Source organism: Martes martes, assembly GCF_963455335.1.
Source record: "Martes martes genome assembly, chromosome: 11".
In the NCBI taxonomy this organism is placed as follows: domain Eukaryota; kingdom Metazoa; phylum Chordata; class Mammalia; order Carnivora; family Mustelidae; genus Martes; species Martes martes.
The window spans coordinates 67,681,899-67,697,441 of NC_137899.1; the positions used below are offsets into that span (position 1 = coordinate 67,681,899).

Sequence of the window (15,543 nt, forward strand, 5' to 3'; positions counted from 1 at the left end):
AGCATTCGCCCTGATCACGATGTCCCATGCAAGGAATGAGGTGAGAAAGGAAGAAACTCCTCCTTCCACTGCTCTCCCAGCACAAGCCTTTCTCAGTCCCAGCTGGAACTCAGCTCTTATTATTATTATTCTGCCCATTGTCCTCTCCCCTGAGGCCCCTTATGAAGTTCAGTGCCATAGATTGCCATCCTCTGGGAACAACCTACACTTTCATTTCTCAAGGAAGTTCTGTCTTTGGAAGTTCCTTAATATGATTTTTAACCATATTACTTGAAATCATTTGAATTTACTCGATATTCAGCACAAAGTTATTAAAGTAAATGGCCAGGGGGATGGGCTCGGCATAAATACGAAATTATGTTTGTCATTAGTGGCTGAGCTCTGCATCTGAGGACAGCGTCCATTGGTTTTCAAAAATATCTGCTAGAGTTTCTCCTGGGCCATATGTTTTTCTTGGTAGACTTGCTACCGCTTATGCTTGTTCCTGGTTATCCCTCAATCTTGTCACCTCTCCTCAGACCCTATTTTTTGGTTTTATTTTCTGTTTGTTTATAGGACAGTATGAACCCTGCAACTTTGCAATCAGCCTGTCAACAGAAGAAGAAAGAAATTGAAGGACTTTACTTCCCTGACTGAGAAACAGCTGGGAGTGTCTCCTGCCTACTGGAACTAGTCCATCGGCTCCCATTTTGACATGGTATTTTGGGACTAAAATTCCCTGAGACAATTCAGAAGTTCTTCTCACAAGATTATGAAAACCGATTCTATCCCACCTGGGTTCAATGTTATTTATATCTCCAGAAAAAGTAATTTTCACCTAGAAGGGAATCAGTATGGGGATTTGAGCATTAGGACCATCCATGCTGGACATTCCAAGATGAAATCCAACTGTAGAACTAAGGACCGTAGAAAAATATTTTAAATAAAGTAAAAATAAAATGAAAGTCAGGGCCATAGAGTTGCCGGAATATGAATCCTTGCTCTTCCACAACTTACTTGGTCAACTTACTTAACTCCTCAGGGTGTCAGTTTCCTTATCTATGAAGTGGGTATAATCACAGGGTTACCAGGAGGAGGAAATGCATTAAAATAAGTGAAATGAGAGTCTAGTAAACGGTAAGCTCTTGATACATGTTGGCTGTTCTTGAACACCTACCAGCAGATTTGTGGCACTGAATAGCTCAGGTGGCTTTTCAGTTCCATAGGTCTTCTGGTAATTCTTTGATTTTCCCTGGGTACTCATGGGGAGTCAGAACTTCCCGGGAGTCAGAACTTACTTATTCCCGTTCTGAGTCCAGTGCTGCAAGGCCTACCCTTAAACCAGCACCCATGGCCTGTGATTCCCCAGGGAGCATGCCACTGGTTCCCCTAGCTGGGAGAAGAGTGGTCCCAGACACACTACCTTGCCTCCGCCGGCAGTTGAGTTTCCTGAAGCAGGTCCCTTCCACGAGGCGGTTCAGGCGTTGCTGTTTGATCAGCTCCAAGATCTCTGGTTGAATCTTCTCCTTTAGTTCCCTGGGAAGGACAAACATGTATTACACAGCATGCCTTGAGAACAGCACCTGGCTAAAAGAGCCTTGTGGGCAGTTGGGGCAGAGAAGTGCAAGTTGCATCTTTCCTCAACCATCCCAATACCTCCCAAGGTGGTGTTTTAGAGAATTATTTATCAAGCGTTAGTGGATGGGGTTATCTGTTAAAACAACACTATAGATTCTCTGACATTTACAGAATATCCACCAAAGCACCAGCTGCTTCAGTGACGTTTTTCCACACCGAAGTCTCCCGAGAAATTTCTTCCCTTGTTTCACAAAGCCACAGATAGGAACTCATGCAGAAATGCACTTGGCTTTGCTAAGACAATAAATCTTTGGTCACACTTCCCCCCTACAGCAGGTAAACTCCCAGACTACATTTGTGATCTGACCAAAGAGTACTATTGGACAGCCGCGTAATTACTAATTTCACAGCAAACCACAGGACCACATTTTGGTTTCCACTGTGTCACTTACAAATGGGAACAACACACCATCCCCAATTTTAGCCCACCAAGACTGGGATGATGATAGATTAGGGATTATTTGCATCCTAAGTCAGGCTAATACAATATAATCTTGTGTTAGATGCATTATGCCTTAAAGATACCAGGACAGAGCACAATGTTTTTTAAATGTCTTTTTTTCTAAGAAGACTTTATTTATTTATTTATTTGAGAGAGAGAGAGAGAGAGAGAGAGAGAGCGCGAGCAGGGAGAGGAGCAGGGAGAGGGACAAGCCAGCTCCTGGCTGAGCACAAGCCCAAAGCGGGGCTCCATCTCACGACCCTGAGATCATGACCTGAGGTGCGATCAAGAGTCAGATGCTTAACCCACTGAGACACGCAGGCCAAGAGCACAGTCGTTGTTATCATGTGAAATTTTATGCAGTGCCCTAGCCTTTGGGTCTAGGAAAGCTAGAGTTGTTCTAGGTGATGCTGGACAGGGAGAACTCTTAGTAATGTTATTGATGAAAGCATAGATCTAGAACTTGGAAGGCTAGGGTTTCAATCTAGACTCTGCCCCTGACATGCATTTCATGTAGCTCATCTAAGTCTAAGTTTCCCCACTTGTACGATGGGGATAAGAATCTTTTCTGGGAAACTGCTGTGACCCCCGGAGGAGATGGTGTGAGTGCAAGAGCTCTGTAAGCCCTGGGCAGGAATGCAAGGTTATTACTGAATTTGCTTGGATAGTATTCTCTCCTTCCCTCAGGCCAAATCTCCATATACCCACACTTCACTGTAGTCAAGTCTCGCATGTCTGTCAGTTTCCACGTCAACTCTGGACCTGCTCCGCACTGCAGACAGCCTGTGTTCACAGGGTGATCCGCTCCTGGGTGGGGAAGGCACTCATGCTGGGGAAGTGCTTTGATTTGAGCTCAGTTAACATCCTGCTCCCCGTCAAAACTCCCAAGCTTTTATTTGTGGAGCATAACAAATAACATGGAGGACATGGGGAGATGGAGAGGAGAAGGGAGTTGAGGGAAATTGGAAGGGGAGGTGAACCATGAGAGACTATGGACTCTGAAAAACAACCTGAGGGTTTTGAAGGGGCAGGGGGTGGGAGGTTGGGGGAACCAGGTGGTGGGTATTAGGGAGGGCACGGATTGCATGGAGCACTGGGTGTGGTGCAAAAACAATGAATACTGTTACACTGAAAAGAAATAAAAATTTTAAAAAACAAAAAAACAAAAAACCCCAAGTTTTGGGAAGACATATTTGTGACATTAATAAATGGGTACTGCTATTTCTATTTTACAGGTGGGGAAGCAGCTCATAGGGGTTATGCATAGAACCTGATCTTCTGCATATAAACTGCTTCTATTTACATGTGAGATAAAGAGAATTAAAAAGTCGCATCAAAGGATCCAGTTATCTAACGGGGTGTGCTAGTATTCTGCTAAGACATATTTTAGACTTGAATGGTTTCAAACCTTCTGTCATTTGCTACTGTTGCAACTGAACACTTAAAAAGCATAATACGGAGACTGAGCCCTAATAATGTAGCTTGGTACATTTGTACAGCTCTCCTGTGCAGACCTCCAGGGTCTCATCTTGGGCTTCCAGATCACTAAAACTATTTATTATCAGTGTTAAGCTTTGGCACAATGGACTTAATATAGTACAGCTTTGATGAACCCTGCTCTGAATAGGAGGAGAAGGTGGGGGAGATGCCAGGGCAGCCACACGTGACAATAAATCACTGCTTCTGACTTCCAAGCCGGGGCCATGGGGCAAAGAGAATTAGATGGCACTAAGGAATAGAGAAATCATTGGAGAAAGGGTTTGGGAATTTCACTGAGTCTTAGGTTGTGATGTATCTATAAATAATCATTTTAGTAGGCTAGAGTTGAATTATTAAAATGGAGATAAAGATGCAGGGAAGAGGACCAAAAGGAGGAAATAATTGAAAGTATTTCCGAGTCATTTTAGTCAATGATTTATGACATCTTAGTGTAAGACCCGGATGTGCCCATCATGACACACTTCATTATGGAAACATCTCCTGGGGACACACTACCAGAGTGAGTGAATCTGCTGCTGTAGGAGTTCCTTGTTGTGAACCCCAAAGGCCTCCAAAACATGATCGGGCAATGAGAAAAAGAGGACAACCTTTCTTTCTTCTAAGTGATTTCCTCTTCTTTCCATGCAAATGGACCCACTTGCTAGAAAATTCACTCATCTTAGGAAAACATATATAACACCTACATGGTGTGTCTGGGGTTGAGGTTGGACCTCAGCATCATACACCATGGGCTGCAGCTGGGAAAAGAGATTCTCAGCTTGGGATCAATGAGGCCAAGGTCACGGGTTCACTGCCTTTGTTTTGACAGATACTCTTCTAATTCTGTCTAAAGGCCTTGTAAATATATAAAAGAAGGAAGATTAAAGAGGGTAGGGTAAATGAGTGTGTGAAGAGAAATTCCAGGTCCAGCAGTGTTTCTGAGAGACAATCCCAGGTCCATGGCCAGCGAGGCCAGTGCCACACACAGAAGACAGAAGGCACCGCTAGACTGGTGAGCTGCCTCCCTGGACCCATGGTCTGCCCCCCTGAGTGGCTACTCGGTGTCTGCCAAGAACAGACTTTGGCACACATTTCCTGTAAAGGCTAGACAGTAACTATTTCGGGTTCTGGGGGCCATAGCTGTCTTTGGCAATTACTCAGATCTGCCGTAGTAGAGTGAAAGCAGTTGACTTACGTAAACACACGAGCGTGGCTGTGTTCCAATAAAAGTCCAATTACAGAAACAGGTAGTGAGCTGGATTTGTCCCCAAAAGCTACCTATACTTTGCCGCCCCCTGATCTAGAGGTTCTGTGGAGACTTAGGGGGCTGAGAGGCAGTGTTGTTTCATGGAAATTGATCTGTCTTGACACCGGAGAGCCTCCAAATTCAATCCTTGTATTTCTTCTCTTCTGTATATGATAGACTCATGACATTGAATATCAACTTTATGCTGACAGCTTCCCCAAATTTATATTTCTAACCTTTCAGTTGAACTCCAAATTCATCAAACCAACTGTGAGACGTGCCAGATGCAGGTGTCTCACAGACACCTCAAACTTGACAGGTCCAAAGCTGAACTCCTGACCCCCTGTCCCAACCTGCTCTCCCCCTTCTCACCTTTGGTTGTACAGCTCCAACAAATTTGTGAACTCCTCCTTGACTCCTCTCTTTCTCTTATCTAATCAATCAGGAAATACCATTGTTTCTTATTTTCAAAATCCATCTATAGTAGGGACTTCAATCACTTCAAATCATCTCTTGCTTGAGTTATTGAAATAACTTCCTTACTGATCTCCCTGCCTCCAAACTTGCCTCCCTGGAGAATATTCCCAGTACAGTAGCAAGAGGGATCATTTAGAAACCTAAGTCAGAGCACGTCAATCCTCTGCTCAAAACCCTCCACTGACTCCACATCAAGGCCCTCCATCATCGACTCCAAGCCACTTTCCTGGACTCACTTCCTATTGCTCTCCTCCTTGCTTAGTCTTCTCTCGCCATATTGAGCACCGGGACCTACTCCTACCTCAGGGCCTTTGCACTGGTGTTTCTCTCTAGTGGAATACTCTTCTCTTAAATATACAAATAACCTGCTCCCTTAGTCCCTTAAACATCTTAACTCAAATGTTACCATCCCAACTAGAGGGATCTACTCTGACCGCATTACTTAGGGCTGCCAGCTCTCCATCTCCCTTATCCTGCTTTATATTTCCATTGTCACTATCCTCTTTTAACGTGCTATAATCTTATTTACTGTGTTTATTGTCTGTGTCTCCCCACTAAAATACAATCACTGCAGGGTGAGAATCGCTTCTGTCCTCTTCACTGCTGCATCACCAACACACAAAACAGTACCCGGTATGTGGAAGGCATTTGGTAAGTATTTGTCAAGTCCACTGAACAATGAAAACTGTAACTGACCAGACCATCCTGCTGGCACTCACTAAGAGAAGGCCCTATGCAAAGCTTGGGCCAATCTTTACTGAGGAGGAGGATAAACAGGGTAGGCGTTAGCCTGATTTCTGGCCCCGTTTTCACTTTTTCTTTCTCACTATACTTCTACTGTGCCTTCTGAGATAAGGCGAGGCATATAAAAATACATTTATAGGGTGAGTTTTACCATTGACATATCAACAGTGTGACAGCATGTCCCATTCTGGTTATCAGCTAATGATAAGAGGGACCATTTCTCTGAGTGGATATTATGCGCCAGCATATATGCTAAGAGCTTTTCAGGCACTACATCACTGAATCTTCCTAACTGCACAATGATGTGGACACTTTAATCACCTTCTTTTTTAGACCTTAGAAAAACAGGCTTCGAATGGGTTACGTAACTTGTTTAAAGAGCCGCGTTTCCAAGTCGTGGCCTTGGAGTCGGATCCCAGATGGGTTAGCTCTCTGGGTGTGGATTTTCTACCTTTTGCTACTATGCTTCCTTGGTGTTTACCCTTGCATCTCTCCTTTCCCTCCACAGTGTAGTGTTAAATGACCTGTTTTTGGACTATTCAAGCTTCTTATATCCATTAACTCAGATTAATTGTGTGGCAGGATTTATCTCCCCTGCAAAGTCACGCTAAGTGGCAAGTAACAAATATCTCCTCTCAGAAATACTCAGTCAAGAGCTAAGAAATACAACACAGCTTCTTCAACCTACTGAATGGTCTCCCCAAATATTTGCTCACACAGAGTGTGCATTTTTCTCCTCAGGAAACATAAACGGTTTATAGTAACGAGCCATGTGTCTCAAAGGATCTCTGGGGCACTTACGTTTGCCACTGAGCTGTGTGCGGCAGACACGGAGCCAGGCCGTGGAGAGAGCGCTATGGGGGTCAAGAGGCAGGTGAGGGCATGGACAGCAGGGCTCCGCACTAACAGGCAAGCCCCAGCCAAGTCACTGTCCCAGTCTGCTAACTTGAACTAGATATTTGAACTAGATTACCTTAATTTCGAATATCCTAACTCCCGAGCCTGGGAAAGAAGTGTGTCCCATGTGCTCTCATGACAAGCCCCACCTGTGTCTCCTCCACCCTAGCACAGTCTGGGCTAACCCTCCCCTGCAAATTTTACAACCTGGAACAGTTGGGGGGTGGGGTGGTCAAGTGTCCCTGGCTGTCTGTCCGTCTGCAGCACGGGGCCTGGGAGACAGGAGTCGCTCAAGACGTATTTGTTAAATAATGAGTGAACGAATGCAAACCGTCATACGTGGGCTGTCCCTTTCTCTCTGCTGATGTGGGTTTGTCCTGTAAGCTGTGTCGGCAGCCTTTACTTTAGGCTTCATCCAATCCTGCCAAGAGTTCCTCTCTAGCAGGTCACTCTAACCGACAAAACATCACTGGACAAGCAGCTGGAGGCTGGCTCCCACCTGCCCATGTCGGAGGCTGGAATAATGATCAGGTTGGCTCATGGTCTCCCCTTTAAATGCTATAGTTTCTGAGAAGCTTTTATTGCAACTACGGCAAGGCCTCCCGTGAGCCGTGCTGCTTTTCGGGCCCGTGGCCGAGTGACAATGCAGGGACACACAGAAGATCTCCTTTATATTTGCATTACTTCACTTCCCATCATCAATGCAAACGTAAGAGCTTCTTATAATCAAGGGAGAATGTCGGAACGTCATGGGAAGAGCCTTAGGAAATAAAGATACGAAGCCAAAACAGAAGCAGAGTGTTCACACTTCATGTGCAGTTAACATTCTTACTTAGAATAAAGTCATGGTCAAACATTAATTTGGGATCCGTCGGCCTTGACTGAAGTGGTTCCTCAAGTCTCCCTTTAGGTTTTAAGAACTGCTGTCAAAAGCATAATGAAGTCTCCGTGTGTTTGCACATCTGCTGAAACAAGCCTCTGGAAAGCCAGCATCTTGGTGCTATATGCCCCGTGATGGGACGGGGCACTGCTGTCCCTCTCTGTAGGAAAGGAACTGCGTCTCTGAGGAGTCAAGTATCTATCGGAAGGGCTTTCTGTTTGGTATTCCTAGCTGTACCTTCCGGCTGAGGACCAAGGCCCGGCAGTGCCTGCTGTAGAGCTGGCTGGCCCTCAGTGCAAGTCCGATTCAGGTCTCACCACGGTGGGAGCCAAGGACGCCCAGGGAGCCTGTCTGCCCCCGGCTGCCCAGCTTCACCCCACTCAAGTCCGCGCTTCCACTCCGCTGCCTCTGACGGCGCTTGCCCGGGCCCGGGAGCAGGCATGCAGCAGGGAGCTGCAGACCTGTGAACTTCTTTAGACTTCAGCTCACTCTTGCACTTCAGAGAGGAGCTCTGCTGGGCTGGACAAAGCGTGAGCTGAGGGATCCGTGGGCTGGAGTTCACGTCCCGGCGCCTCCCCTCTCTGGACTCTTCCTGCTCCATGAATGGGAATAAGACCTACCTCCTTCGCACGCATGGGAGGGCATGAAACAGCAGGAGGGGCTGCTTTGCAAATTGCCAACCATTCAAAATGTCAGATATATAAGAGTAAAGGACAGAAGGAGGGGCAGAAAGAAAAAGAACCTGAAACAGAGAGAGAGGGAGTTCGTGTCGTGAGGACACCTGTGTTGTACGTCGGCTTTGTACGGAAGTTCACAGCCATGTGCAGTCTTCTGAGGGAGGAACGAGAATGCCTGTCACACACTTTCTTTACCCCCACTCTGTCGCCCGTTTCCTTCCCTATCAATGATAAGGGACCAGAACTGACCTAGCCCTTAGGAAAGGACAAGGGAAGATAAATAGGCCAGTTCTAAGAAAAGACAGAGCAAACCATAGTCTTCATGTTGGAGGTTCAGAACATCCTAAAGATGGAGACACACGAAAGGATGACTGTCGCAAGTGACACCTCCTGCAAAATCCTATCAGGGGACCTGGTGCTCTCAACCTTGGGCCTGCGGGCTGATAGTGACGGGGGCGATGCAAGGTGCTCCGGGGTGAGGCAAAGCCGATAGACGGGGCAGGGACAAGTGAATCTCTCTCTCCTGCTCCATCTCTCTTCCTTCCACTCACTACTTGAACGTGTCTGAATGACCCGCGGGCCTTGCTCTGTTCTGGGCAGAACATCTTGCCACTCAAAGGCAGGCACCAAGAAATAGCTTTCTGGGCAAAAAACTGATCCCAAGTGTTAGGAAAGGTCCCCACACTTTTTGGCTACAAATTCTCAGGGGACTCCTCCAAAACCAGGCCACTTCCTGGTTTAGGTCCTGCTGCTGGAACCTGTCCCCACCGTCCCCTCAGCTGCCCCTATGCCGACGTCCTCAGGGAGCGGCTGAGACTTCATGAACTGAACGGAGGTCTTCCGGAGTGTCCTTCGTTGGCCTCCTGTAAATGAGCTCACAACACGGCCCCCTGCACTGTGTGCGATCGGCCTTCAGACCAGAGATGGCGGGTCAGAGCCTCTGAGGAGACAGAGCTCAGGGGTTACTTACAAAATCGGGCGAGACTGGAAATCTTCCTGGTTCATCCTCTCAGACTGGCGGATTTTCAGGATCTCAGTGTAGCTCAGGTTCTGCAGTTTGCACTTGAACTGTTCCAGGGAGCTAGGCTTGGTTGTAAGAGCTCTCATAACCTGCTCCTTCACCACCTGCATTACCTGTAGATGAAAGGAAGACCATAACTTTCCTGGGGGGTTGCCCTTGCCCATTTGGAAAGATCGAGAGTGAATGGCTCCCTGCCTGTCTTTTCCTTACCCCTGATTCCCTTCCCCTGTGCTCTCTGCCCAAGTCTTGAGAGTGCTTTTCCAAAGAGTAAACAACCACAATGTACACCTTCACTCTTTCTTGTGCTCCTGGAACCACAAGGAAAGAGATGGACTGATGAACTTGGAACTGGGGTGGGGGGGAGGCCTGGCTGGGGGAGTGCTCCATTGGCTCAACATATTATGGGACTACTGCCAAAACTGACACTGAGAATAATGCAAACTTCGAAAGCGAAAGAAGTCCAAGCAACAGCTAGGAGTCTGCATCACCACCATTTTTTCCCAAAGAAGATCACTGAGACACAATTAACTGTGGAAGTCTGGTTGGCACTGGCTCAAACAAACGTGAAATGATACCTACACTCACGCCTCCGAGAACTCTCTCCCCACATAGTGAAGGCCCGAGTGTTCACATACATGAGGGATCAGAAACTGTGCACATGCTGTTGCCTTCTTGAGCCAGGCACTAAGAAGGAGGCCTTTTAAATAGAACAGACATATCCCATTGGAAGCTTCAAGAAAAAAAGAATATGGTAATGTGCTGCCTAAGGACAGGTCCAGCCCACAAGGAGGCAATTAACATTGCCTCTATTAATGTGGATTCGTCTTCATCAGAATGTATAAAGCAGGAAAAGACCAGAAAACACACAGAGGCATCCAAGGGACGTGTAGTAATCTTCCTGCTTCTTTTTTTAATCTTCCACTGCAGAGGAGAATAATAACTGTTACCACTGACAGAGGTATGTACTGTGGGCCTGATACTACGGTGGAAGCTTTATGTTTGTTCTCTGTCTTAATCCACTCAAATCTAGGAGTTAGATGTGGTCATCATTCTTTTTACATATGAAGAAACAGGCTTTGAAATGTCAAGTGACTAGTTCAGAATGCTAAGGCTGGTTGATAGGTGAATGAGCTGGGATTCGAACATGGCTCCACGGTCAATCATGCCACCATGATGCCATGGTCAATCATGACCCCGTGCCACTTGGGGTCACTTTTAAAGATAAAGAGGCTGAGATTTAAGATTGAGGACTGACTCAAGGTCACACATCTCTAGCTGAGTTCTATGACATTGAGTACCCCCCATGATAGATCTACTTTAATCAAGGACATGTGCGCCCTGCTTGCCCTTTGCAGGGGTGGTTGCTATGTGAAGACAGAAAGGCAACTGTCCTCTTGTCCTCTGATTCATGGGAGTTTCGAAGAACCTGGGTCCTTCAGTCTAACTGTGTTGGTTACCAGCTTGCCATAAACCAGATAGTACTGATAGAAGCAATTAATAAAAAGTTGCTTGAGGAGCATTAGCTGTGAAGTCAATACAACAAACATCACTGAGTACTTACAATGTGTCTATACTGGGTGAAGCACTGGGAATCCAAGGGTGAATAAGGTATGGCCTTTACCTTCTGTAAACTAGTGGTCTAATAAGAGAGCCAGACATGGGACGTAAGCAATGATCATGACAACAGAAGAGTGGATGTGATAGAGAAGACGGACTGTTGGTCTTTGGTGGCAGGTGAGGGGGGGCATTTCAGAGAAGACATCATAAGGGTTTTGCAAGGAGAATGAGTATTCAGTGCTGTGGGAAGAGACGAATAACCTGCACACAAGCCCTCAAACCCCTTTGAGCCTGGGCCGCCTCTGAATTGGGACCAGTTACATAAGCATCGTTTCCTGCCCCCGGCATAATGGCATCAGGGAAAATTTCCAGGTGACCTTCCACATGATCTGCTTCCTTTTTTCACACAAGTAAAATGCTAAATTTGGGATGCTTGACAAATTTTGAAATTGTGACCATCTTATATCATGTGGTATAAACGGTGGTTAAATTTGGTCAAGGCTGAACTATATAACACTTGGCTGTTTCATGAGGAGGCATCACAGGACCCCCTCCCCATTCAGAGAAACTCAGAGTTGGGTCAAGGAGATAATTATCATCTCCCAGTGATACTTGACCTTCATGTGGGAGGTAGGACATGTAAGAAAGACCAAGAGAGCGATTAGAATACCAAAAATGAAGAAGCAATTTCAAAATAGAATCAGGTCACAGCTGGAAAAGTTTCAGAGACATCTCCAATTTCCTCATTTAATAGATAAGGAAAGAGGGCGAGGGGATGCTCCCACTTTAAGGGGAGAAACACTTAAGTGCTTCTTAAGTGGCTGTCACAGGGATGAGTTACCAGAACACAGAGGACTGGACACAATGATTACACTAGTAAGTGGGCATGTGACCCGAGCTGACCAATCAGCATCCTTCTCCAGACTTCTGACTTGACTTGAAGCAGAGATGAGCATGCTCTTTCCCCTAAAACTGACAACTATAATACTGTCTCGTAACATGTGGGAGAGTGGAAGATGATGAGACTGGTTCCATTCAAATTAGATAGAAGATGTGTGTGTGTGTGTGTGTGTGTGTGTGTGTGTGTGTGTGTGTGTGAGAGAAAGAGAGAGAGAGAGAGTTAATAATAGTTAAATTATACTCAACCATAATGTCAATTCAATCTTGACGTTTGGTGGTTTGTTACATGAACCTTTATTTCCCCAACTGAATGGAATTCCTGTCACTTGCAACTTAAGATCTCAACGAATACATACAATGAAGTCAAAGAGGAGTATCAGCTTATGGGGTGGAGGTTGCCCAGATTGGGGAAAAGTAAGAAAAGGAAGCTGGATAGAAACAATGAAGTGACTTCAATAAGAAAAAACTTTAAAACAGCATCTTCATTTAATGCTGATGGTTGTACCTTTGCATGGAAATGATGATAATCCCTTATGGTGATATGGGAAATTCTTCAGCTCCTACTTATATTTTATGCTTAAAATCCACTGTTAAAGGTTTCAATTCTTCTAGCTTAAGACTTTCATCTTTTGCTAGATGTAAGAATCCATAAGTGGGACAATCTTTTAAATTTCCAACAACCACTTATGCTTCGGTTTAGAAGTGAATATAGACCATTTCATAAGAGTAAGTTGATAGGATAAAAAAGAAGAGGCCAAGGGGGCACTTGGTCCCAGGGTAAGGGATGCAAGTGGCTGAGATACAGTCCAAAATGGAGGTTGGTGGAGGGAAAGACTGGCTTTGCCTGATTTACTTCACAGTTTTGCTGGGGCCCCAAGACGTTCCATGGTAACTCCATGTGCCAAGGAAAATGAGCCCAGTGAAATACGTCGCTATTTTTTTTTTTTTTTTTGCAGAGACAAAAAAGTTATAAATCAAATATTTCTCTATTTCTTAGCAAAGTAGCTTCTAAAAAAGGCTAGAATTAATAGTGTAAAATCTCTATTAATGCTCTATGTGCATGATTTAAATCGAGACACTCACAACCACCATGCTTAACTCTGTCTTCTTTGGAAAATATCAAACCTTTTCTCATGGTTTGGAAAGCCCATAGATGGTGTTGCAGAGGCATCAGCAAATAAATGGACTTAAAACTTCTTATTTACAAAATATGAATATGTTTTGTCATGGACATCAGACAAAACACACTCTCAGAACCCACATTCACTTAATGGTATTGACTGATTATTTCATCAAGGTCAAAACTGTGCCTGTGGTGTGTTTCTGGAATTCTTCCAGCACATGTTCTCTGTAACAATGTCACATGTTACAAAAGAAGTGGGAGTCCCAAAATACACATGTACCTCAAATGGAGAAAACCTTTCAGATCCTCAGAAGACTGGGTTAAAGGTGTAAGTTCTGGGGACCCCCGACAAGGATCAAGCAGGCTGGTAGTCTAAGTGTGCTCCTGGTTTCCCTGTTGCTCACTGAGATGGGCTCCTGTGATTTATTCCAAGATCTCCTGAGCCTCCAGGTGCTTCTAGTCTAATCACTAATCTGACCCCACCTTCACACCCACAGTCTTCACGCAGCATTATTCATCTGTTCTCATCAACTGGTTTTCAAGCACCTACAATGTGCAAGGTACTGTAAGTGAGATATATGAAGCCTTGCGTCCTAGTCTGGGAAAGTGGGTAAGACATTACATACTTGCCTCCTCCAAGGGGTTGGGGGGAGTGATGTCACAGCAGAACGAGGTCGAGACATTTATTCCCTAAATACATAGCTCCACTCAAGTGCTGACAGGCTCATGGCACACCCCAGACTTTGGCTGAGCCTTGAGGAGAGGCCAGATGTGGACACAACGAGAGGTAGAGAAGGAGCCATTCTTGAAAGAAACAGCATGAGCCAAGGCTCGGAGAGAGGGGAGCCCAGCCCTGGGTGGGGAGGAGTGTATGGTGGTTTCATTTAGTTGGAAAACCGAGGTGGTGCTTTGAGGTAAGGCTGAAAGTTAGGCTGGGCCAGAGAGTGGGTGGTTCAGCTGGTTAAGATGAAAAAAATTGGATTTTATTTATTTATTTTTTTTTTGCAATTAGTGATAAGTCACCAGAGGATTTGGGGGTGTGTGATGGAATCTGGTACAGTATACTATGTTGGGACACATGCAAAAAATTGGAGAGGTTGTGCTCACAGAGGGGTCTGGGAAAAGTAAGACATTACAAAGGAGTCATTACCCCGGCTCAGCCGGGGTAAGGAGGGATGTCAGAGAAGTCTGCAGGGCCGAGACCAAAGTGCTGGGACCTGGAGGACAGCTAGGAGTTACTGAGGTGAAGAAGTGAAGGGAGTCCAGGCGGAGGGACCAGAAACAGCAAAAACAAAGGCTGGAGGGAGGGAGTGCTTGACTCAGGCATTTGACAAAATAAGCATTTAGAGCCCATGTTAGCAGCTTTCGGCCAACGGATGTTATTGGTTGGAGGATGGCGGCTCAGCCTTTGGGGCCCAACACAAGTGTAGAGCCAGGCTGTAACCTTCTTCAAGATATTCAGTCCCCCCAAGACTCAGTTTTAGCATCTGTAAAGCAGAAGGACTAATCATTTAGAATTCATCAAGGTGTTGCTCATTAGATAAATTCTTACACCCTTTATGGCATCCTCTGTATATGTAGCAAACATGAGTCTCTGTTCCCAAGCCTTAGTTTGGTTGCTATAAAGTAGAAGTAATAGTTGAGAGTTCATAGAATTGTTGTGAAATCCAAACAAGATTATTACTTGTAAAGTACCAATACACTGAATGGAACATACTAGAAACACAACAACTGTGATGTCATGTTCCCTTGCCGTCTGAGGATGAAATGACTTATGTCTGAGGTTAATCTGATAAAAAAAATATCCTTGACAGTGTTCCCAGACCACATCTGTACACCGGAGAACTTGCTAGAAATGCAACTTTCGGATTCACCCCAGACCTCTGAATCAGAAACCTACGATCAGTGTTTCAACAGCCTCTCTGGGTGATTCCAGCACTCACGCAAACTTGAGAAGCTCTGGTCCCGGCAAACATCCAGCACCATTCTCAGCCTTCAGTACGGTATCTGTAGTGATTCTTGTCATAGCACAGTAAAGCAGTTAAGACAATTACTGGTGTACCTTTCCCCATCCAGACTGTAAATGCTTTGAGTGCTGGTACTGTTTCCTATTTGTATTGTGGTCCCTAGTACTTAACACAGTACCCTCCAGACTGTAATAATGATAGATATGCTCAACGCCAAAGATTCTTAGGCTCCCACCTCTCATCTGTAGAATTAAACGAATACATCCTTAACAGAATTAGAAGACTGTTAACGTGGTTTTCAAAGCACACTTTTACAAAGCCTAAAAAATAAAGTCTGTGGCTTTGAAATGCTGTCTTAGGGTTTGAGAGGTCATTTTGGGCTTCCTTTCCCAGGCTGAGCTGGAAAAGGCTGGTCTGCGGCTGAGCGAAAGTTTTCTGGAGAAATGGCTACTGGGCATTGCCACTAAGCGGGGGTGGCAGTGGTCAGCACTTACAAAAATGTACAATCTACCCTAT

The 15,543-nt window shown here is 45.4% G+C and overlaps 1 protein-coding gene across 1 annotated transcript in view; it reads right to left on the reverse strand.

Moving 5' to 3' along the window:
* Positions 1 to 15,543, reverse strand: part of ELMO1 (engulfment and cell motility 1) — a 524,906-nt gene that overhangs the window by 31,207 nt on the left and 478,156 nt on the right. The window contains exons 18-19 of the mRNA XM_080817991.1: positions 9,430 to 9,593; positions 1,403 to 1,515 (exon numbers count right to left, since the gene is read on the reverse strand). Of these exons, the coding sequence (XP_080674117.1) occupies positions 1,403 to 1,515; positions 9,430 to 9,593 (277 nt within the window). The remainder of the gene's footprint in view (positions 1 to 1,402; positions 1,516 to 9,429; positions 9,594 to 15,543) is intronic.